The following is a 26,199-nucleotide window of genomic DNA, read 5'->3' on the forward strand; positions in this document are numbered from 1 at the left end:
CTTATACACATGGCTCAGAAGTGAGATAGGTCTGTAGTTCTTTAGCAGACAGTTGTCGCCTTTTTTAAAGAACAGAACCACCACACTCCGTTGCCATGCTACCGGCGTGGTTCCCTCGAGTATGACGGAATTGAATAGCTTCTGGAGGACTAAAAGTATCGGTTTTCCACCCGCTCGCAGAAGTTCCGACGTGATTCCGTCATCGCCCGGCGCCTTGTTGTTTTTAAGCTGTTTGAGAGCCATCCTAATCTCGTACAGGCTGATGTCTGGGATATCCTCAGTGTAGTGCCGCGTCAGTTTAGCTCTTGGGTCCCGAGCTGTACCGACGATGGGTTGCCGTGTTGAGGTGTATAACTGTCCGTAAAACCTCTCGAGCTCTCCGAGGATCTCGGACTTCGACGAGATGACGCTGCCATCCTCGGTCTTCAGCCTCGTCATTTGGCTTTGCCCAACAGACGAATTCTTTGCGAAGACTTTTGAGCCCTTGTTTCGCTCAATTAAGTCTCTGACTCTTGCGGCGTTATAGGCCCGCAGGTCACGTCGCATGTATTTCGAGATTCGTCTATTGAGCTTGCCGTATTCAGACATATCGTCTGAAGACTGCAGCCTCATCTCGCTACGATCCTTAAGAAGTTTTAAGGTTCCGTCGGAGAGCTTTTGGGGCCTGTTTCGGCGGGGGTCTTGAAGAAGTCTGACCCCACTGCTCGGACAGTTTCCACCAACCCATTATTTATCTCGTCCACGTTTCCACAATCAGCTAGACACTGGAAGCGATTTTGCAGTTGGAGTTGGAACTGCTCGGGGTTTTGGATCTGGGCACGTCCAGGGCGGAGCGTGGACTTCACCAGGCGTGACCGCTCTAGTTTTACATTGATGTTCAGTGTGCCCCTGACAATACGGTGATCGCTACCGGTTTTCACCTTCGCTATCACAGAGACATCACTGAATATACGTCTTTCGGTCGCCATGATGAAGTCGATCTCATTTTTAGTAGAACCATCAGGGCTTATCCATGTCCACTTCTTGGCCGGTCGCTTCTGGAAGAAGGAGTTCATCAAATAGAGTCTCTCCCTCTCCATAAAGTCGACCAGCCGCTGGCCCCGATGGTTTCGCTGCCCATATCCAAATGGCCCTATTCTCAACTCATCGCTATTCCGTGTGCCCACCTTTGCATTGAAATCCCCCATCACAACGGTGAAGTGTGTTTCGGAGGAGTGTATGGCTTTTGAAATTTCCTCATACAGAGCCTCTACTTCGTCGTCACAATGTGTCGAGGTCGGCGCATATACCTGTATGACCTTCAGCGAATACCGGTTAGATATTCTGAGTATAAGGTACGCTACCCTGTTCGACACACTGTCGACCTCACACACGTTGTTGACGAGAGACTTGCGGACGAGAAATCCGACACCACCCTGGGATTTACGGTCTCCTTCCCGGAAGAAGAGCAAGTTGCCGGAATCTAGGATTATCGTATCCTGACCCTCTCTTCGGATTTCAGATAGTCCCAAGATGTCCCACCGCATTTTGCTCAATTCTTCCTCCAGCTCGACAATCTTCTCATCAGTCCGCAGTGTGCGGATGTTGTGCGTTGCCAGGGCCAAAGTTCGTCGGGGGTGGTAGCGCTTTCTCTGCCGGGGATTCTTAGCACCCCCTGCTCCGCCGTTACCTGATCCGCTACCTAGATCAGGAATAGCGGAGCTGCCGGGGACTGGGGGCCGTGTAATTTTGTTGTCGCTCATAGTGAAAGGGGGGGGTTGCCATAATCCCCACGCTTGGCAGGCGGCTTGGGGATCGCAGTTAGGTCACCGATAAATTTTGAGAATGCTGCTGCCCATTCCTCGGTGGCTGGTCGCAGTTTTAGGACGTACCCGGGTCGCGTTTTAGGACGTACCCGGGTCGCATTTTTTTAAGTTAAACGAGATGAAATATTTTGATACAGGATTTTCAATCTTATTTCATCATACGAATTCAGAAGTTTTTACAATGAAACAGTTACGAATATCGATTTTTTTAATAAACTTTCTTGTTTGTTAATAAAAAATACAGAAATATGAAATGTGCAAATTACATATTAATTCAATTATTTAGTTATATGAAAAGATAATATCGTTCATCTAGTAATAATATTGGCACATCTGCAAAAAATGCGAAATTGACTTTATATGGTTTACGTGTTTAAAAGTGCATATTAATCTATTTATTTCCATATTCATCGAGAGAGGTCGTAAGTGTCATTATACCATTATTGTAGTTTCCCCCCTCACGCACGTAAAACAACGGTTCATTGGTCAGTAAAGTAAAAACTAAACAAGTCAGGTTAACTATGAAAACCGTAATTGTGTCAATATTACTTATTACTAGGTGTGCGATATGTTATATGAGAGTTTTAAACATGACAGTTAGCAAATTTTATTATATTCCTTATAAAAAATATTATATTATTAGTTATGTATTTTTTATAATATAATTTAACTAAAATATATATGTTTAATGTAAGTAAATAAATATTATTTTTGTATTTTTTATAAAATAAGATTAAACGATTAAAATAAAATCAATGAAAATTGTGTTTTCAACACAATTTTCATTGATGGGTTTTTTAGTGTCGTTCAACGTATTTTTGGCGATTTCAATCTTTGTAATTACTAAATGTATTTTGCCAAGTGCTAAATAACTAAGTACTGTGGACGAAGCAGGAGAAGGAACAGGGTGGCGTTTAGTCAGTAAGAGTCTGATACTCCCTCTCACAATATCCAAGGCGGGAGAAGACTTTGGTTGATTATCCTTTACAAAAAATAAGTAGGAACGTGGCCTCATCGGTAAAAATAAATAAAAATGCATTAGCCACATCTATTTTCAAAATGCCAAAAAATACATTTACATTTATTTATCTTTAGTATATATTAGTAGTCTTAAATGTCAAATAGAGCATTTATATAACTAATATTATAAATGCAAACGTTTGTGTGTTTATGTATATGTTTGTTACTCAAACACGTCAAAACGGCTGAAGTTATCAAGATGATATTTGGAACAGGGGTAGATTATGGTGTGGAATAACACATAAGCTATTTTTTATCCTTCGGGAACGCGGGTGAAGGTGCGGGCAGAAGTTAGTATGGGATTAAAATAAGATACAAAAATTCGTTTATTTAATTGCCTAGATGAATAGATACAGTAATTAACTTAACATGTTATTTGACATTCAAGAACGTTTGATTTTTGATCATAACGTCATTGCTATTTATGTCTCAAATCAATAGTTATTTTTGCTATAAAAAACCATTTTTAGACGTCACTACTTTAAAATTGAGCTAGATAAGGCCACTTCCAAACTGGAAAATCTTTTTTTTTCTTTTTTTTTTAGTAACGTTCCCCCACATTAGGATTATCTTCTATGTCGTGGGTGTGTTTACAAACATACATATGACACCCAGACCTGAAATAATAATTAGTTGTTCACACAAAGAGTTGCTTCGTGCGGGAATCGAACCCAGGTTGTCCAGTCACCACGCCAACCGCACAGTCACAATTCTAAAAAGAAACACCGAAATTCAGTGGTTGTAAAGTGTAAAGTCCAGACAAATAAAGAATCACATCACATCAACAGCCTAGAAGTGGCTATTACTGATCAAAGGCCTCCTCTCACACGGAGAAGGTTTAAGCATTAATCACCACGCTTGCTCAATGCGGGTTGGCGATGAAATAAAGTTGAAGAACTATCTCAAATTAAAACTCCAAGGATTTTTAATAGAAATTATATCACTGTGGAGGACTAAGGGGGGGGCCTTTGTTCAGCAGTGGACGTTTCTCGGCTGATGATGATGATGACTTCACTGTTTTGTTCTTGAGGGGATAAAATCATCAATTGCATCCTTAGGTAAGGTGAGAGGGAGTGTCAGACTCTTACTGACTAATTAAAAAAATAGCGCTCTCAAAGTTAAAATTATTTATTTCAAATAGACCGAGAAGGCACTTTTGAACGGCGAAGTCCTTTTATACTCATTCCTGGCTGGTACTACACAGAGCGATTGGCAGATGTTTTAAGATTGAAATCGTTGAATAAAACAATATTATATTTTAAGAATGTGTATTTAGAAATATATTTTAGTAGAGATAAGTAAGGCAAATATAGTGAAATATAATTTATAATTTTGATGTTGTTTTATTTATATTTTCCGCAGGGTACTAAATACTAAGTTAGTAAATATACATATACCTATAATGTATTTAATTGTATGGTATAAGCAGGTAAACGAGCAGACGGATCTCCTGATGATAAGCAATCGCCGCCGCCCATGGATACTTGAAACACTAGAGGCGTTACAAGTGCGTTACCGGACTTTTTGGCATTAGGAATTTAAGGGTTGTTGGGAAATTGGGGTATTTGGGCTTCCAGTAACCTCACTTAGGGCGTGTCCACGTCTCCACGTAACGACGTCGTCAACGTGAAACGGTGCGGTAACGTGGTACGGTACGTTGCCACGATGCGCAAATTATGTTAACTTACCAGACTACTGAGTTTTTTTCGTAAAACCGAAAAAAACGCCTAGCAGTACTTTGCTCGTCTCGGGAATTGAACCCGAGACCCCTTGCCGAGTCACACTCGCAACCACTTGATCAACAAGCCAGTCAATGTAACTTCAGCCAAAATGATTAAAATGTTACAGATGGAATCAAGGTAAATAAAAAGTAAAAATAAAAAATAAAAGAAAAAAGAAAAATTTACACATTTTTTTATTATAGGAAAAGGTTTCCTTAAAACTAATCAATTGTGTACAAAGTTAAAAAAAATGTTTCGTATTTATAAAATGTACAAAAATGGTATTTTTCGATTGTTTTTGTGATCGGGAAAAAAACCAACCACTTTTAACCAGTAAAAAAAACTGAGCCAGACACACTATGTTTATAATACCAGACACCACGTATTTTGGTTTTTTTAAATAATCAATTTCTCCTGTGTCGTGGGTGCGTTTACAAACATACAAGTTCACATACACATGATACCCAGACCCGAAACAACAATTTATGGATCACACAAAAAGTCGTTCCGTGCGGGAATCGAACCCGCTACACTTTCCACGGCAGCCTGTTACCCAACCGTACAGTTGTGACCACTGAGAATTTCGACCTTAAAACTCCAAATAATTCTTTAACCGACTCAGTAATGCCTTATTTTTAGTGGTAGGTATATTTTTCTCCCGATCACAAACACATTCATATATCTTCTTAAAACATATAGGTAACTTAGAGTATTTTAATACATATTTAATTACTATAATTTATATAGAAATTGGCAGTGTAACTAGAGTATCCGAATTAGATCATTTATTTACCTAGATGGAGTGGCAAAAGATTTTTAAAAGGATTTCCTCTTACAAACATAAAATTTTTACACCTAGCCTGTTGTTGTTGTAAATGTTTTATGTAGTATAAATTATAGTATACAATCCCAAAAATACAATTATTTTGCAGTATAAATTATTTTTTTTGCCTATTTAATATGTAATATGAGTATTTTTTCAGTATGTTTTATTTAACACACATGGTCCTTATCATAAACTACTAAATAAAAATGTTGTGACAAAATCTCCACTAGGTGTCTGGCACTTTATGCCTGAAACTTACTGACATGTGAAAATAAAATAATATTGTTAAGCGATCCGCTCATGGGCAGCCGCAACACCAGAGGAGTTACAAGTGCGTTACCAATGTATTAGGGATTGGGAATCTGGGGATTTGTGATTGGAGATTTAAGGATTGGGAATGAGGTTGTTTTTTTATGGAATAAGCCGGTAAACGAGCAGCCGGATCACTTGATGGTAAGCAATCGCCGCCGCCGGTTGTTGCCTGTGTGTTGTGTGTTGCCGGCCTTTTGGGGTTAGGAATTTAAGGGTTGTTGGGGGATCGGGGATTGGGAGAGGAGGTGTAGTTGGGCCTCCGGTAAGATCACTCAAACACAACGCAAGCGTTGTTTCACGTCGGTTTTTTGTGAGGCTGTAGTATCACTCCGGTCGAGCCGGCCCAGCAGTGCTGAAGCATGGTTCTCCCACACTTAAAGAGGAGGTTGGAAGAGGATTAAGTGTGTTTTTAATTTTTTTTTCAGTCCCACAATCCATCTAGATAAATAAATAGATCTAAGGTAGTATATAAAGATTTTCGATGTTACCGAATTGATAATTTAGTTATTTTGACTTATAAAATTTTAATGTACTTTTCTATACGAAAACTTGTAGGGTAAGAAAATAATATTGGTATCTACTAAATTTACCAATCTTTGCAAACATTTTTTTTTGTTGTATAATATACATACATAACGTAGTTTTTTGCGTTGTATAATATCATACAATATTATATACAATTTGATCGAAGTTATAGTTAAATTATTTGTTTTTTTTTTTATTAGAGATCATTTGCTGTCCTTTTTTATTTAAATACAAAATGAGTATAGAGTTTTCTGATACATACTAAATTAATTATAATGTTTAGATTTACTCACTTAAGTCACACACATGACGCGTCGTGTGTCGCGAAATGCTGCTCATGAATATGAGCCTCTAGCATGGCTTGAAACTAGTTGAGTTCCTCGTCAAACTGTTACGTGAGTAAGCCGAAAATCTTCTGGTCTGTTACTTAATATATAAAAGCATAGAAAAATATAGATTTCTAATATACATACATACACTCTAAGCGCCTGTTTTTTAGAGAGAGTCTAGCTTTGAGCAATTTCTATCACAATGTATCAAATTATTTGCAAATAAAAATAAACTAAAACATGATAAAACCACAAAACTTATTTCAACCAAACTGTCAAATAAAACAATAATTAAACACCTTTTACTTCACAAATATACAATTTCGACAAAAAAAAAATACGTATTAATTTTTTTGTTAATATAAAAAAAATGTCGCTCTCTCCAGACACCCTACAAGTTTTCATAAAACAAAATTTTAGTCTAATAAAAATCTACAGGCCTATAATACAACTGTCTAGGGTACCTGTGAGCAGGATCTTCTTGGTACACCAGCCTCTGAGGCTGGAGGTAATACGAGGAAGGTGTTCTAATACTAACGCCAGACACCGGTCTTTTCCTCACTTGAAAACTGCTGACATCTGACGCAGCATATTGCGGATCTATCGGCTGTATGTTATTCCTGAATCTAGAGAACGTGTAGTCTCTATCTGACGGTATCACGAAACCCGACGGTATTCGGTTAGCCGGTAAAGTCGGTGTTAATGCCTCGTTTAGTCTGACATCATAATCATTTTCTATGCTGTCGGCTAAGTTCTGTTTTATGGATATGTTTTCTGGTAGTAGCGGTTTTCCTGTTGCTGTGTACGGTTTGGATATGTCAGGTTTGGGTTTTATTTCTTTTTTGTAGGTCGGTATGGGTTTGAAAGGGTTTTCGGGTGGTGTTGCTGTGGCTAGGTAGGGTTTTATGTAGTCTCCGGGAGCTAGTGTGGATTCTAGCTTACCTCTGATAGCTTCATAGTTGTCATTGTATACTTTCAGGACTTTTGAGGCGAGGTTTTTAGCTTTCTGCTCAGCGTCTAGCGGGTCTGGTGTGGGTACGGCTACAGTGGTGGTGGTGATTTTAGGTGTTGTTATAACAACTGTTGTAGTTTCTTTGTTCTTGTCGTAATCTTCTTCTTCTTCATCATAATATTCTTCTTCATATTCTTCTGTTGTTGTTCTTTCTGTGGTGACAGTTGTTGTTGGTTTCTCTGTAGTAACTGTTGTTGTTGGTTTTTCTGTGGTTGTCGTTGTTGTAGTGGTGGTAGAAGTGGTAGGAGAAGTGGTAGTGGGCGTAGTCGTAGTCGTGGGTTTAGGAGAAGTGGTGGTGGGTTTCGGGGTGGTGTTTAGTGGTGCTGTGACATCCCTGCCGGCGACGGGTTGCAATCCGCGCGGTAGGTACGGGCTTCCACCCCTAGAGGGTAAAAAAGGACGCTTAACTACTTTCACGTTAGGTCTCAAGTCTTTTATTTTACTTGTTATGTCTTCTCCTGGTCTTATTCTTTCTCTTTCTCTCTTTTCATCTTCATAATCATAGTACTCATCATCTGCTGGCGCTGGTTTGGGTTTCACTCTCTCTTCTTTAGGCCTTGGAGTGTAAGCAGTGTACTTCTGGGCTTTCACCGGCTCATCATATTCTTCTTCATAGTCTATCGGTCTTTTGGTCTTTCGGCCTTTTGTTGAATAATGAGGTCTTGTAGGCTTAAACCGTTCCTTTTCTACTGGTTCCACTTTAGGTCTTTGTTGTACGATGCTGGTCTTTCCAGAAGACGACGGTCTACTCGTGTCGTCTTCTTCGTAATCATAGTATTCATCGTCATCGACCTTCGGAGGAGCTTTTGTGGTGGCAACTGGCACGTAGTCGTACTTTTCTCTTTCATTTATAGGTACTGGTCTCTTGATTTTTGGTGGCATTCTTGGCTGACTGAAAAGACCATGGCCGTTAGGTTTGACTAAAGCTGGGGCTGTAGCTGGCGCTTCAGGAGCTGTTGGTGCATCCCTTCTGTCATCTTGAGTCCTGTCATCATACGCTCTTTGGTTGAGATCTGATTTACCATAAGGTCGGTCTTCTCTAGATTTGTAAGGGGTGTCGCCTCTGTACCTTCTGCCTTCTGAGAATCTGTCTTCTCTTGGCCTCGATGGTCTAGGTTTTTCTGCGTCTTCTCTGTAAGGTCGTCTTTCGGGTCTGGCGACTTCGTCTCTTGGTCGGATTTCGTCACGTGGTCTAATTTCGTCCCTCGGTCTGATCTCATCACGAGGCCTTACTTCATCGCGAGGCCTAATTTCGTCTCGTGGTCTCACCTCATCCCTTGGCCTTATTTCGTCTCTGGGCCTAATTTCATCGCGAGGTCTAATTTCATCTCTAGGCCGAATCTCATCTCTTGGCCTTATCGGTTCCCTTGCCCTCACCTCATCACGAGGCCTAATTTCATCTCTTGGCCTCACATCATCGTCTACTCTCGCTTCATCTCTCGGTCTTGCAACCTCGTCTCTGGGCCTGACTTCATCTCTGGGCCTGTATTCATCTCTCGGTCTCGGCCTTTTAGGCCTCTCTTCCCTAGGAGAATCTCTAGCCCCAACCCTGGGCCTTTCTTCATCATCAGGTCTGTATCTATCTTCGTCTTCATCCCTGGGCCTTGGCCTAGGTCTTCTGGCAGCAGGCCTTCGGTCTTCTTCGTCATCATACGGTCTTCTTTCGGGGTATGCTGGTCTTTTCGCTGGTCTTCTGTCGTAAGGTCTGCGATCATCGTAGTCGTCAACTGGATCCTCGTCCCTTGGTCGTGGGCGACGTTCGTATCTGGAATGTGTTTTAGATAATCTTTGTCAAAGAGAATAATACTATATATACATAATACATATTTAACTTCACGCCTGTCTCCCATGGGGATAGGCACAGACAATGGAACGCCAATTGCTACGAATTTTACACACCTCTTTCGCTTCATCAACAGTCATCAGTCTTTTCATGCATGCTCGTCGGTTAAAGGTACTTTTAATTTGGCCCTTCCATAATTTATATTGCCATGATCTGGTCGCTATATGTCCGCCTACACAGGTCCGAACAGTAATTATAAATTTATATTGTCTACTATCATACCTGTCGTCTTCATAGTCGTCTACTGCTGGTCGCTTCTTCTTGCCTGGTCTGCGGGGCCGAGGTCTTCTCCTGGAAACATGCAGATACAGCCTTAGTAATACATATTAAAAAGAAATATCCCAAAAGGTTCGCATCGTCGTTAGCCATTTTTCTAAGCTCGTTGCCCCATACTAGGACGCGAAACAAAAATTTGTGGATTACACTAAATAGCTGTTGCGCACAAGATCGAGATCGAACCCACTACACGTTGGCAGCAGTTGCTTAGCCACCGCACCAGCCAGGGTATTGATATTGATATAGCGTTGATCGACTCCATGGAATCAAATCGACTTTGACATTATTTTATATTCATTATAGTATAAGCCGGTAAATGAGCAGACGGATCACACAATGGTAAGCAAAGAACTCTTGAAACACCAGAGGCTTTACAAGTATGTTGCCGGCTTTTTTGGGGCTAGGGATTTAAGGATTGTTCGGGAATCGGGGATTGGGAAGGTTTGGAAGGTGAATAATAGAGCTTCTGGTAACCTCGCTCACACAACCCAAGCGTTGTTTCTCGTCAGTTTTCTGCTCAGCCGTGTTATCACTCCAATCGAGCAGGCCCATTAGTGCCGAAACATGACTCTCCCACACTTAAATAAACTTTAGTTTTGGCCTGTACTTTGACCAGAACTTAGTAATGTCTTACCTGTCCTCATAATCATAATCATCCCTGGCATAGTAGTAGTCATCGTCATCATAATCGTATCGGTAGGCGGGACGCCTGCGGCCGGGGCGGTGCGGCCTCTGTGTGGTAGTGGTAGTGGTAGTGGGCGGTGGTGGTGGCGGCGCCGGCGTGGTGGTCGTCGTCGCTTGGTACAGAGCGTCGTTCCTGGAAGGAGTAGGGTGATGAGCCTAGTTTGATTTTGGGGTAAGCTGTGTTGAAGCGCCTAGCCGTTGCTTCATAGCAACCTTTCCAACGGCCTATTTAGGCTCGTAATTTTAAAACTATTAATGCACGTTAATAACGTCACTTGCTTGTCATCATTTGCACTGTTAACAACAAATTGCTATAGCATCTCCGTTGTTTAAGTATTACTACAGTTAAATGACTCCTGCAAGACGTCATAGTTCCTCTATTTCTGGGTAAGTGGGTGAGCTGTACAGATTTTGTTTTTTCTTCAAGTCTCGATTGATTTCGAGGTAAGCTGTGTAGTGGGTGAGTTACATTTTTCTTTTTTGTTTTTTTTACGTGTCTCGATATGGCTGTTCCAAGAACTGATAAGACTGGGCATCAGCGCTCTCTGGTAAAACCTGTGATCCTTAATCAAGAGTGAGAAACATGTTAATGTAGATGTAATGTTCATAGCCCAAATGTTTATTGATAACCTTAACCCGTGTTCGGAACTGTGGATTGCCTAGCGGGTTTACCAGGGTTCCGGCTTGAAAAGCAGAAGTAGGAACGGGGTGGTTTTTAGTCAGTAAGAGTCTGACACTCTCGCCTCGCCCAAGGCGGGAGAAGACGTTGAATGATTGTCGCTTCTCCAAAAACAACCTTTAATCGGTGAATGAAATTTCGTTGAAATACTGAATTCAAATATTTTCGCATTCAAAAGTACCTAATGTAGTGTTTGTAGTTTACAGTTACAGTATTCAAATAAAATACTCCATTTTAGTATAAAATGCGTCTAAAACGTTACACTATTTGAAACAGCATTAAAGTACCTCTCAACACATCAAACTGTAAAGATGTGCACAAGCATAGCATATCATTATTTGCAAACTCACGCTTATTCGACTCACGAACTTGTATTGAAAGTACCCTTCGCTTCGTCTAGGCAAGGATTTTGGATTGTAACATACAGATAGACGTTCCCTTTTATATAGTATAATAATATTTACTGTATGAACAATAGCTCATGACAATGCCTGAGTACAGAGGAGGACAGATCCGCTTGATCATTTTAAAATTGTGTTGTTTGAACCCAGCAAAAATATTAAGCCACACCCTATAAATGTCTCATTTAATAGAAAAGCGATAACGTCGCAGCTTAGTGACGCAACATGTGTAATCCAGTATAAACAATAACCTAAATGCCCACCACCCCGCTTCATTCGTCAATTCAAGTGCATGAGGCGGGGCTAACGGGCGGATCTCATCAGGTGTACAAGCAAACATTAAGGTGATCAGACGCATTTGACCACCATAGTACGTGTGTCGCCTGGACAGTCTACGCTACATCCTTGTTGACTGGACAATCTCTGCACTACTTGAGCTGCTGTTTACAAGTGAACATTAGCTTATGACGATACCTAAGTACGTGTGTCGCCTGGACAGTCTACGCTACATGCTTGTTGACTGGACAATCTCTGCACTACATGAGCTGCTGTTTACATGTGAACATTAGCTCATGACGATACCTAAGTACGTGTGTCGCCTGGACAGTCTACGCTACATCCTTGTTGACTGGACAATCTCTGCACTACATGAGCTGCTGTTTACATGTGAACATTAGCTCATGACGATACCTAAGTACGTGTGTCGCCTGGACAGTCTACGCTACATGCTTGTTGACTGGACAATCTCTGCACTACATGAGCTGCTGTTTACATGTGAACATTAGCTCTTGACGATACCTAAGTACGTGTGTCGCCTGGACAGTCTACGCTACATGCTTGTTGACTGGACAATCTCTGCACTACATGAGCTGCTGTTTACATGTGAACATTAGCTCATGACGATACCTAAGTACGTGTGTCGCCTGGACAGTCTACGCTACATGCTTGTTGACTGGACAATCTCTGCACTACATGAGCTGCTGTTTACATGTGAACATTAGCTCATGACGATACCTAAGTACGTGTGTCGCCTGGACAGTCTACGCTACATCCTTGTTGACTGGACAATCTCTGCACTACATGAGCTGCTGTTTACATGTGAACATTAGCTCATGACGATACCTAAGTACGTGTGTCGCCTGGACAGTCTACGCTACATGCTTGTTGACTGGACAATCTCTGCACTACATGAGCTGCTGTTTACATGTGAACATTAGCTCTTGACGATACCTAAGTACGTGTGTCGCCTGGACAGTCTACGCTACATGCTTGTTGACTGGACAATCTCTGCACTACATGAGCTGCTGTTTACATGTGAACATTAGCTCATGACGATACCTAAGTACGTGTGTCGCCTGGACAGTCTACGCTACATGCTTGTTGACTGGACAATCTCTGCACTACATGAGCTGCTGTTTACATGTGAACATTAGCTCATGACGATACCTAAGTACGTGTGTCGCCTGGACAGTCTACGCTACATGCTTGTTGACTGGACAATCTCTGCACTACATGAGCTGCTGTTTACATGTGAACATTAGCTCATGACGATACCTAAGTACGTGTGTCGCCTGGACAGTCTACGCTACATGCTTGTTGACTGGACAATCTCTGCACTACATGAGCTGCTGTTTACATGTGAACATTAGCTCTTGACGATACCTAAGTACGTGTGTCGCCTGGACAGTCTACGCTACATGCTTGTTGACTGGACAATCTCTGCACTACATGAGCTGCTGTTTACATGTGAACATTAGCTCATAACGATACCTAAGTACGTGTGTCGCCTGGACAGTCTACGCTACATGCTTGTCGACTGGACAATCTCTGCACTACATACATGAGCTGCTGTTTACATGTGAACATAAGCTCATGACGATACCTAAGTACGTGTGTCGCCTGGACAGTCTACGCTACATGCTTGTTGACTGGACAATCTCTGCACTACATGAGCTGCTGTTTACATGTGAACATTAGCTCATGACGATACCTAAGTACGTGTGTCGCCTGGACAGTCTACGCTACATGCTTGTTGACTGGACAATCTCTGCACTACATGAGCTGCTGTTTACATGTGAACATTAGCTCTTGACGATACCTAAGTACGTGTGTCGCCTGGACAGTCTACGCTACATGCTTGTTGACTGGACAATCTCTGCACTACATGAGCTGCTGTTTACATGTGAACATTAGCTCATGACGATACCTAAGTACGTGTGTCGCCTGGACAGTCTACGCTACATGCTTGTTGACTGGACATCTACACTACATGAGCTGCTGTTTACATGTGAACATTAGCTCATGACGATACCTAAGTGCGTGTGTCGCCTGGACAGTCTACGCTACATGCTTGTTGACTGGACAATCTCTGCACTACATGAGCTGGTCTGCTTACCTGCTGAAGTAATTCGGCGAGTTCTTGCAGTCTACTTCGGAGACGAAATGACAGATGAAAGTCTTCTGGTCGAAGGCGGTGTAGTTGGCACAGAGGAAGTCGTATCTGGTCCCGAACAGACAATGATGGTACACCTGGAATGAGAAGGTGGTTTTAAAGTTATCGTAAAAATCGCGCGTGCGGTTGCGGGTGACACGCGAATTCAACGCGATGCGATGTAGCACGGCGGTTATGTCCTACGTGCGTGTGATTTTTTTGATTTTGTTACTTTTTCCGATGTTATACATATTATGTTAACTAACAGAGGGCGTTCCTTTAAACTCATTAATCTATATTCTATAGATATCATTAATAGATTAAAATAAAAATATCAGCATAGTAAAATAGGCAATAAATTGGAACGTTGCCTTCTTTTAACTACGCGTGCACAGTGTGCATAAAATTGTTTTGTTTTTGAATGGTATATTTTTTAGCATGTATGGATGCTATACTATTGCGTGTTAACAGGAGCGCCCTCTGTTAGTTTTCATACTGTATAATTATAATAATGTGACGGCACTGTGTCCAGTTTGCGCAAAAATATCAAGCCAATTGATTGCCGCACCGCACCGCGCACCTCACGTGAATATCTTGTTGCCGCACCGCACCGCACCGCATTGCCTTCGCGTCCTAATCTCTCACACAGGGCGGTGCTAAACATCAAATTAAGATTTCTTTTCCAGTAATTGTTCTTTATTTATTGGTAGATATTTTAATGTATTTTAAATTAAACATAACTTAACCCTCAACTCACCTGACACTTATGTGGCACAGAAGCATAAAACCCATCATGTAGCCCATCGCATTTGAAGTCAATAGTTTCGGGCTTCGGCACAGTTTCGTAGAACGGGTAGTCGGACAAGTTATACCCGTTCAGTTCCCGGGGCAGGTTGGGGTCGTAAATGTAGTCTATTTGCGGTATCCCGGTCAACTTGGAGTTGGTCGTCGAGTTCGTTGACTCTCCACCTTCAGCTGTTGTTTCGGGCTGGAAATTAAAAAAAAATAGTTTAGAAAACAAAGCAAAGTTACGTCTTTTATCCCCGAAGGGTTAGGCAGATGTGCACATTACGGCACGTAATGCCACTGTACAATGCACACCTACTTTTCACTATATAAGTCCCATGTAATAGGGGGTGAGCCTACGTATCGCCTATCGTCTCTGATGTTTCGGATGTCCATGGGAGGTGGCGATTGTTTACCATCAGGACTTTTACTGGCTTATCCTATAAAAAATGTCACTTAAGTCTTTGACTGCCTATAGAAAACTGTTGAAGGCAACTCCTCCGCTAACGTGGGGCACCGGTGACCACCATGTCGTTCAATGTGTTAAAAGTATGCCTGACCCGAGAATCGAACCCAATCACCCTTTCTCGGTAATGCATTTTAGACATTATAAAACCGAAATAATCAATCTTGCAACCACAGCACAGTAAGAACAATACTGTTTCTAAGTAATTGGAATATTATATGACCTATCACGCTACACGGATCTACATTGAGTGGGTTTATAGTTTAGTATTGAGAGGTAACTTAAAGTACAAGGATGAGAGGAGTGAACGTGTCCTCAGTGAGGTACAGTCTAAACTTATGAAGCTATGGTAGCCCGGAGGTTTAGGACTCATCCATGAGAGCGCGGGTTCGAAACCTACCAACGGCAAGTACCAATGTGACTATTTCCGAGTTATATGTACTTTCTAAGATTATTTAGACACCACTGACAAATGGTGAAGGAAAATATCGTTGCGAAAAGCAAAAGTTGCGAGCTTTTGTCAGCAAAACTTACAACTTTACTAGCTTAATTATAATGTTATCGGCTTACTCACATACTGTTTTGACGAGGAACTCGACTAGTTTCAAGCCATGCTAGAGGCTCATATTCATGAGCAGCATTCCGCGACACACGACGCGGCGATTGTCGCGCTGCTACGCGCTGAGTAAGCCGATAACATTATAATTAATTTAGTATGTCTCACGAAAGTTACAATAAAATAAAAGTTTACTAGCGTAACTTTTCATCAGTAGCTGAAAAATTACATTGACTTATAAGAGCATCTCTACCTATTCCCTTTAATCAAAAAAGGTATAATATTATTAAGTTAACAAACAACTTAAGGTATCTAATTAAATCAGTGTCGCTACAACTTTCATTTTAACTCGCTTAGCCTAACTTAATACATATTTCATGAGTGTCATAAATCATCAAAGTACCTCTTTTATTCATCATAAATTATGTCTATTTCTACAAAAAATATGTCGTTTCGCCAATCTATTTTCACTTATAAGCAAGACACACATCACATCATCACATCAACAGCCTACAAGTGGCCACTGCTGACCAAAGGCCTCATCTCACACGGAGAAGGTTTGAGCATTAATCACCACGCTTGCTCAATGCGGGTTGGTGATTTCAAACTTTTAATTAGAAATTATAAGCCCAGCTTTCCTCACGATGTTTTTCTTCACCGTTTGTCAGTGGTGTCTAAATAATCTTAGAAAGTACATATAAGTGGGAAAAAGTCACATTGGTACTTGCCGTCGTTAGGTTTCAAACTCATTTTTTTTAAGGGGAAATCATCCAATTACTTCTCCCGCCTTGGCCGAGGCGAGAGAGAGTTTTAGACTCTTACTGACTAAAACCTTCCTACTCCTGCTTTTCCGTAGTTCCGGATCAGAGGTTTCGAACCCATACCCTCACGCATGAGAAATGGGCATCTTAAACCTCCGGACCACCATGACAAACACACGCTCGCCCTAATAATACTAGTACGGAACTATGTACGCACACACATGTAAAAATATGTACATAATATAAAAGTAAACAGCCTTGGTGTGTAAGGTGTATCCGGGTGGTACTCGTAGTATCAGGAAATAGTTTGTGTAGTCTGGGATTTATGTCCAAATTAGTTAAATAATAATAACTGTATAATCTACGAAAAAAAAGACGTCAATCTCCTTTTTTAAGAAATTAGAAGGTATTAAATTCGGTTAGTATACTAAAACCTAAGTGTAACAATCACTTTTATGAAAAGCGCATCAAAATTAGTGCAGCCAATCGCCAGGTAATGCTGACATGCTCATCATGAAGAGTCCCCTGTAACTCGAAACTAGTAGAGCTTTTCTCCATTAATGTACGTTAGTAAACCGTGATTTTTTTGTTAATTTAGTAAGTCTTACGATAGTTATTATAAAAATAATGCTGACATACATAAATTATGTAGGTACAAAGGGGAACCTACTTTTTTATGTAGTCGTTTAAGAATTGACTCATTCCCATAATGTAATGGGACCTCATCTGACCTGGGAGAGGTCCGGGACAGAATCAACTTTACACATTCTGCAAATAACTCGCTAATGGCAAATCCATTAGCGTTCTTGCAGACTTAGCTTTTTGGTCTTAAATTCGGAAAGGTCAAATAATTTGATGCATTCTGGTCATTAGACTTACGAGGAACTAAGATTAAGGTCTACTATGGTTCAAAACGATTTATTATCAAAAAGTTAAATTCCACCACGGTCTACTGGTCTACTAGTCTACTGGTCTACTCGTCTACTAGTCTGCTAAGGTCTTCTGGTCTACTAACCTCAGCTCCATCTTCGGCTACTTCTTCTGGCGCTGCTGTCGTGGAGGTGGTCTTCGAGAAGATCAGAGAAGTGGCTTTTACGGCTGATGTGGTGGGCAAGTCGACTGCTAGAAGGGTTAGGGAGATACCTGGAAAAAGAGAAAGAGGGGATTAGGATGAAAATTGTGATAAGTATTATCTTTACATATTATTAACAGAAGTTCCTTTATGTATCTGTCTGTTTGATCGCATATAACTCAAAAAGTACTGGATGGATTTTTACGTGTAAATTTTATATGGCTGTTTAGATTTTTACCTATTTATAGTTTTATTCCTGTAATATAGGAAAACAAAATAGTAGTCGTTCGTCAATTGGTCACAAAGGAGACTGTTGATTCAAAAGTATCAACTTCGATTCCCAGATTAGGCAAAGTATTATTGAGAAAAAAACGGATACCTATAACACTACCAGTTACAAGGTATTTCCAAAAAACCCACCGATCACTGCGGTTTTGCAAACATTGATATATTTCTGAGAAACATTGTTTGAACTGTGAGGATAATGTCAACATGAGCTGTGAAGGCCGTGTCGCTATCGCAACGTATTTCATATTCCAACCAAGTAATACTGGTGAGTCGAACTTTGAGCTGGTGAAACAAGCATGGATTTAAGACAGAGAGAAAATAATACCAAACTACTTATATTTAGTAGTCCTTGTCCAATCCCCACTGCTTCCAAATCCCCTATTCTCAAAACCTTGAAAAGGTTGGCAGCGCAGGATTGTAACTCCTCTGGTGTTCCGCACAACTGGGCCGGCTCGACTGGAGTGATACCACGGTCTCACAGGAAAACGAGCAGATGGATCACCTGATGGTAAGCAGTCGCCATCGCCTCGCCCTATGGACACCCGAAACACCAGAGGCGTTACAAGTGTGCGTTCAGCAGTGCTGAAGCATGACTCTCACACTTTATATCCTACAGGACTGTAGGTGAAGTCCCTGGTAGAAGCTACTTCATCATAGTTTATTAAGCAATCCATCAATGCTATTCCTATGTTAATTTTACCTCATAATATTGTATATATTTGCTAAATTATGTGATCGATGCTAATTTTGACATTTATGCCTAGGTTTCATCATTTAATACCTAAGTCCTTGACTTTTACTAGATATAGTGTTGCAACTCTTCGGTTTTATGTCGATTAATATTATATAGGTTATGAAGTAGGGATGGGGGCTGTCGATAAATTTATCGATATAAATATAATTACCGATATCATTATTTTATTGGAGTAGTTTGCTCAAAGTCTGGAGGTAGGCGAAATTATTGTATAATGCGTTTTTTTATCTAGAAATTTGGCCCTTGAAATAAGAGAACATCTAGACGTGTTTTATTGGCAATTTTTAGGTCAATAAATTTTAAAAGCATAGCATATTATTACACGTTAAATAAGACATCTTAAAAAATGGAGTTACTAACTAATTAGACTATTTCTAATAACTGTAATTATAGTATTTATAATATTATCTATTTGACGTAGATTTTATTTTAGTTTTTTGTATCACAAAATTTTCAATTCAAACTCATAAATTATGGGTACAAACACATCGATAAAATTAATCGACAACAGAACAACACTATGCACTTATCAGATCACATAATTTATTTCACAATCACAACCATTTATAGAAACTAGAAACAATGAATTTATAGAAAAACATTGGATTTTAGTATATATTTCTATCTAAGTATATAGGTAAACTATAAATATATATAAACAACTTGTTTATAGGTGAAGGTTACATAAAGTATATAATGTCACGTTATTTCTATTTATATAACATAACATCATGTCTGAATACCGTGATACAATTTGAAAAAAGTGAAGTGACAATTATTTTTAAACTTCAAAGTTAAAGTCAAAATTATTTATTTCAAATAGACCAGGAAGGCACTTTTGAACGTCAAAATTAACGGTTAATGACTAATGCTGTAGTGTCTTTCTAGTTTTTATTATTAAAAAGTTTTATTTAGCATGACCTGATTAAGCGCCATAACTGATGAAAAAATTTGTTTTGTGTATAAATTTTTACCTTTATCTATAGACTTCTTTTATTTTTGATACACATTCTTCGGCTCTAGGATTTGTCTCTGAGTCATGAGTGCGTTTACAAGCACATCATTTCATATGCACATCACACACAGACCCGGAACAACAATTTGTGGGAGAGAATGTTGCTCAATTGTGAATGTCGCTCAAAAACACGCCTAGCACTGGGTACAATGATGTATCTACAAAAAACATAAAATACGTCACGCCTTTTATCCCTGATTACTGTTTGGGTTATAAGTCCCATGTAATAGGGGTGAGCCTATTGCCATATATTCCAGACTCCGTGCTACTGCTGATAAATTATCCAAAATATCGAAAAAACCCTTTAGAAAAAACCCTTTAACCCTCGACTTGCCCGGCAGTCACACTTGCAACCACTCGACCAACGAGGCAGTCATCATTATTGCACCAATATTGAGTCTTATTAATTTGAGAAGAGAGCAAGGTACATTTCCAAGTGAATTAAAATCACTATTATTAAACCAAACTGCTTTTTAAGAAAGGTAACAGATAAAATATATCTTGTTATAGACCTACAGCGTTAGTTGTTACGTTGTGCCACACCAGGAATTTCTTCTGTGGAATCACAGGAAAAAGAAGAACATACATACAGTTTAATATACATATGACACTCAGATCCGGAACAACAATTTTTGGATCACACAAAGAGTTGTTCCTTGCGGAAATCGAACCCGTGACACTCTCAATTGCACAGCCACACATTGTAATTGAATTCAAACACATACCAGCTGTCACTTAACCGACCAATCGACAAAACACAATCTAATACCAGATTAAGTCGAATTTTAATTCGAAACATATTCTAGAATATTCCAAGGTCTGTATGCGTGTGCGCATAAAATATAGAAATTAGATTGTTCTGCCCGATTTCCTATGAATAAACCTTGAATTGAAGATTTTGTTTCAATTTAATGATCACATTATCTATTCTAATATATAAATTCTATTCTTGTTTTTTAGTTTGAACGCGCTAATCTCCGGAACCACTGATCGGATTTGAATCATTCTTTTTGTGTTAGATAGTGCATTTATCGAAGATTGCTACAGGCTATAGAACCTCACGCTACGATCAATAGGAGCTGAGCATAGTGGGTGAAACTGCACTGAAGTAGCTAGTATACTATATAAAGAGTTAGGTATCTGATTTGATTAAATAAATAAATTATGTATTTTAGTTGAATAGTTAAAATATTTTCATTAGTGTTGCAATAATGCAGATTTTTCTTAATTTTTTTTATTGTTTTAGATTTTATTAGTTTATTTCATATTTATGACAGGTCTCTTAAAGTATTATTCATTTTATTTCTGCTTTTTTTAAGGAATTGATGGTAAGCGATCAGCGCCGACCATTTTAACATGACGTCTTTAAATTTTCGAGAGGGGTACGTCCTCATAAAGTAAAATGTATTTTTTTCACAATTGTACCTACACTTTAACTAAAAATGTCATGAGTTTAATGTATTAATGGTGATGACCTTGTAGCAATACACTGGTGCAGGGAGATTTCCGAAAAAGAAATCAGTAGAAGGCAATACTTTGCCTGACCCGGGAATTAAACACGCAGACCATTCTTTATCCTTATTCAGAACTCTCCCACTTGTCCATTCGCCTGCGATGTGGGATCCACTAATCTTTTCTTCCATTTTGGATGCAATAAATTCCGACATTGAGTATTTAGCAAACTACAGAAAAATAAAGTAAGAAATATGTATATACTTACAAAATAAACTAAGTCCAACCCATCTGTGTCGCGATCGCTTCATTTTGTCGCTTCCACCTGCAAACAAAGAAATAAAACATTGTTATTTTTTAAAAATACCTCTGAGTTTGTTTCGGCATTTCTTCTCAGAGTAGTCCGATAGGAAATGCCGGCCTCATCTAGTTATTTCAAAGATTGACGTGTAAAAGAGTTACATTGTAACCTATGTATTTGCAAAAATAAATATCATTTATAATAATAACCATTAAATCCCCTGAAGGCAATATAGAATAAGTATGTGGTAGACAAAGTGTAGTTCGAAAGAATTTTCTGAAAAAAATAATACAGGAATGAGAAACAATATATCAAGGCTTAGTTTAAAAATATTCAACGATCTACGGTTGCTTTTCCACCAGAGATGTGCTATACTACGTTGCTGTGGATACGTTTGGCTTCCATCTATCATATTCATTGGTACACATAGCTTAGCACTGGTGGGAACGGACTCAGCAAAGCTATGTTTTTTATATGGAAAGATGTGTGCAATGGGTGGCTTTCCCTACTATCGATACATTGCATACCTCATACTTATTATGAATCTTAAATTAAAGTTTTTAAACCCAACTAGTGGTCGCCTAGTGGTCGAAATTCGACCATATACGATTTAATTTACAATACCACTTAACATACGTTCAAGGATAATTTTTATTTAACTCAAACTCAAACAAACTCTTTTATAAAACTCTATTCATATAAGACGTGAGAATATCATCGCAATGTCTGTCAGTTTTGACGTTTTGTCAAATACAATCAGATAGGTACTATGCATGGTAGTGTGTGTAATGTTTTATTTATTGATTTAATGTATTTTATAAGTATTATTTTTGAAAAATATTGGCGTTCTGCACTTCTCCTACACATAAACTATAAGTTTACCAAATTTTATGCTCCTACGTTCGCGCAATTTTCGTAAAAATGAATACAAAGTTTTTGCATCACGTATTAATATATAGATTAATCTGCATTTACCATCAAGTGTATGTACAATACTATGTATAGGTATAAACACAGCACTCCCTTTACTCCGTAGTTGGATAAAGTGAAATGAAAGACCTTGCGTTGTTGTTAATAGTGATGGGACACGCGATTGTCGATAAAACAGCATTTAATTGTTATGTGTAATTGAAAATTTGTTTTTTTATGCTGTGAACAGATGTTTTTATTACGTTGTTCTGTGATTAGACAAAACGGCATCTACTTTCAGTTTATGAATTTGTAGTACCATACAGAGATGCTGGTTTTGTATAAATAGTTAAATAAATACTTGTAATTTATCTTATTTTTCGTTAAAAATTAATAAACTATGAAATGAACGATTGGTTATTACAATGAAAATTTATTTATAATATCATACCTTAATCAATAACAAAAGAAATTATTTGACAAAACACAAAGATTTTTAACTCAATATAAATAAAGGGCACCTCGTTCTCATTAAAGTAGGTTAAAATCGTAGATCTACTAAAGATCCAAGGAAGACAATATATCGATAACTTTTCATCGACACTATCCCATCACTATTAAAGACAATAGACATGATTATAGCAGCGGTCATTTCCTACGATTGTTAAGTAGACATACCTACTTATACAGACGCAACTCAAGTTACACTATTTTAGCGAATTACTGCATAGAATTTTCAGTCTTATTCCTTTTGTAGTTAAGGTTGAAAATTGTTTGGCATGTTGTTGTAGTAGGTTGACTAGCTGTTGTCTTAATAGTGAGATTATTAAATAATAATGTTATGTACATTGTTAATAATAGAATTATTATATAATGGTTGAATCTGTTAATGCATTTGTGATTTATTATTCGGTGGATTCGGGTTCGATTCTTGACCTGGGTGGAGTATTTTTAATGTTTTTAATTATGTAATATGTCAAGCCAATATGTTAAAGTTTAAATAGAAAGGTTTCGAGTTCGATTCTCCAATTTTTCTCAAAATTTTTAAGACAACTGCGTTTTTTTTTTAAGTCTGGACCTTTAAACTGCGATCTCCAACAAATCTGGCAAACGTGTAGCGGGTTCGATTCCCGCACGGAGCACCTCTTTGTGTGATCTACAAATTGTTGTTTCGGGTCTGGGTGTCATGTGTATGTGAACTTGTATGTTTGTGAACGCACACACGACACAGGAGAAAATTTTTGTGTGGGGTAAACCTTTAAAAAATACAGCTTGTATTATTCCAGACTATAATCTACTCCCATTCCAAATTTCATCCCGATACCTTCAGCCGTTTCGACGTGATTGAGTAACAAACATACATATAAACTTTCGCATTAAAATATTCTAGTAAAAATAATTTCTTGGCTTTTATATGTATACAACCAGTATTTTAATGTAGTATATATTGTTTATAATATTAATACAGATACTTTCTTTGCTTTTATACAAAAGTAGGTAGTATTTTAATGTAGTATACCTATATATTGATACAACCCGTTCAATAATGCAACAAAAGGTAAAAGTATATGACAAGGACATACCAAGGTGAACGCCCTAGGCTTGCGTTCTCGCCTTACATACATACATACATATATACATGTATATAGGTATCTACCGACCCTGCATTGTTTGCAGTTTTATATATAAGTAAGTAAGTAAGTATATATAAGTAGCATTTATTGTGTTATAAAGTAAAAGGAGCAAAGGCTATCGTTTTTTTTACAAAACGTTGCCACTGCCTCTCTTTGATTTTCCCCTGTGTCGTGGGTGCGTTTACATACACACAAGTTTACATGCACGTCACACTCAGACCCGAAACGATAGTTTGCGGATCACACAAAGAGTTGGTCCGTGCGGGAATCGAACCCGATACACGTTACGCGACTACCAGTTGCCCAGCCACCGCACTGACCGTGCAGTCAAAAAATTTGATTCCCGAGTTAGGCAAAGTTAGGATGCTATGCAAACGTCACGCCTTTTATCCCCGACGGGGTAAGCAGAGATGCACATTGCTGCACGTAATGCCACTATACAATGTACACCCACTTTTCAGACGAAGACGTATCACCGTATAGTAAGCAATCGCTGCCGCCCATGGACACCCGAAACACCAGAGGCGTTACAAGTGCGTTGCCGGCCTTTTCGAGGTTAAGTATTTAAGAGTTATTGGAGAATCCAGGATAAGAAAGATTGGGAATTGGGTCTCCGGTAACCTCACACACACAACACAACGCAAGCGTTGTTTCACGTCGGGTTTTCTGCTCGGCCGTGGTATCACTCCAGTCGACCCGGCCCATTCGTGCCGAAGCATGGCTCTCTCACACATTTCAATTGACATTTAACAACCAATTTTCACCAGGAAACGGAGCACCTTTAAAAGGCAAAAAGTATCACATTTGATATATCACCTTTTCCTTCAAAGAGAATGCTACAATAAAAATATCAATGTCCAATTTAATAATCGTAAAACATGATTTACGAATGCAACTTACTACTAATACTGAAGGTCGTATATGACGCATTACATAGCTGGACATGCTTCACTGCCTACCCAACTTTCTCTGCGCGCTTGATGTTAGACACAGCAGTATTGTTGCATACGAAATGGTATGGTTCTGTTATTATATCATAATCGTTGTTTTATTTAGGTATTATGGTGTACAGTGAGGTAATTTTAAGTTTTGTTGGGAGTTCGGGTGTAGTATAGAATGAATTATGTTATTTTATAGCTTCTGCCAGGTCTCGCTCGCGTTCTTTTGGGATAAAATGTATCCTATCACCCAAGTCAGTTCATACCCTGTCTCTATACCAAATTTCATCAAAATTCGTTCGGTAGTTTCAGCGTGATTGACGGACAAATATCCCAACAGTAACAGAAGTGTAATAGTATATCAATTTCCTAGTATATTTTCATACACAATTTTTTAAAATACAAAAAGTAATGTAGGTGATCAAACTTGCAAGTGGGACAAAAATGGGACGGTGGCTTTTTTATGGTGGTATACGCCGCTGAATGAGCAGACGGGTCACCTGATGGTAAGCAATCGGCGCCACCCATGGACACCCAAGTCACCAGAGGCGTTACAAGTTCGTTGCCGACCTTTTAGGGATAAGCAATTTAAGGGTTGTTGAGGAATCGGAAATTGGAAAGGAGGGTGATTGGGGGTAAATAAACCTACTCACATAACGCAAGTGTTTTCCTGTGAGGCCCTGGTGTCACTCCGGTCGAGCCGGCCCATCTTAAAATGCAGCTTATGTAGTATTAATAAATAGGTGTAACATTATGTCTAAAAATATATTTATTAACAATGCCTTTTTACACGCAAATTCGATTCAACTCAAAAAACTATTTGCCATTTATACACCTGATAGACAAAATATCATCAATTTCTCACGAACATTAATCAAATATATACGTTATGTATTATTATGTTTGTATATACACATATATGTATGACAGATGATGTACGGTATCTGTATGTCAAATAAATTAGACACGGATACAGTAGACACATCACACATCACATCACTGCTGACCAAAAGGAGAAGATTTGAGCATTAATCATCACGCCATGCTAATTTAAACCTAACCTAAGTCTAACCTTAACCTAACCTAAACCTAATCTAAACGCAACTTAAACTTAATCTAAACCTAACCTAACATTGATTTTGTTGTCCTCTAGGTTATTTTCTTTTTCTATCGCTTTGACTGAATATTAGTTTTACATTGTTCTCACATAGTTGAAGCAATCGAAACAATGTAACCAAGTATTGTATTGTGAATCTGATTGAAAAAGAGTAACCTATGGAGTTTCTTGCTCGTTCTTCTCCATAGGAATCTACACTTTGGAACGAGCAAATAGAGCAACTAGAGGACATTTGCTTTGACGTTCAAATGCGCCTTCCTGGTCTATTTGAAATAAATAATTTTTG

At 39.0% G+C, this 26,199-nt stretch overlaps 1 protein-coding gene and 1 long non-coding RNA gene across 10 annotated transcripts in view; both read right to left on the reverse strand.

The window, feature by feature from the left end:
• Positions 1-6,191: 6,191 nt before the first annotated feature.
• Positions 6,192-26,199, reverse strand: part of LOC118279834 (proteoglycan 4) — a 59,383-nt gene continuing 39,375 nt past the window's right edge. For all 7 annotated transcript variants that reach the window (XM_050702514.1, XM_050702518.1, XM_050702516.1 and 4 more), the window contains 7 exons: positions 21,283-21,339; positions 17,449-17,576; positions 14,622-14,852; positions 13,829-13,962; positions 10,304-10,486; positions 9,616-9,684; positions 6,192-9,315 (listed from right to left, as the gene is read on the reverse strand). In XM_050702514.1, the coding sequence (XP_050558471.1) occupies positions 6,960-9,315; positions 9,616-9,684; positions 10,304-10,486; positions 13,829-13,962; positions 14,622-14,852; positions 17,449-17,576; positions 21,283-21,325 (3,144 nt within the window). In that variant the 5' untranslated portion in view covers positions 21,326-21,339 and the 3' untranslated portion in view covers positions 6,192-6,959. The remainder of the gene's footprint in view (positions 9,316-9,615; positions 9,685-10,303; positions 10,487-13,828; positions 13,963-14,621; positions 14,853-17,448; positions 17,577-21,282; positions 21,340-26,199) is intronic.
• LOC126912107 (uncharacterized) lies at positions 11,908-13,525 on the reverse strand. Of its 3 annotated transcripts, XR_007706742.1 has the most exons (4): positions 13,316-13,525; positions 12,664-12,987; positions 12,232-12,555; positions 11,908-12,123 (listed from the first exon to the last, which is right to left on the reverse strand). It is a non-coding gene; the product is annotated as an uncharacterized LOC126912107 (long non-coding RNA). The 3 variants fall into 3 exon arrangements; XR_007706743.1 differs by lacking the exon at positions 12,664-12,987; XR_007706744.1 differs by lacking the exon at positions 12,232-12,555.

The sequence above is a fragment of the Spodoptera frugiperda genome, chromosome 22 (genome assembly GCF_023101765.2).
Source record: "Spodoptera frugiperda isolate SF20-4 chromosome 22, AGI-APGP_CSIRO_Sfru_2.0, whole genome shotgun sequence".
Taxonomy (NCBI): Eukaryota; Metazoa; Arthropoda; class Insecta; order Lepidoptera; family Noctuidae; genus Spodoptera; species Spodoptera frugiperda.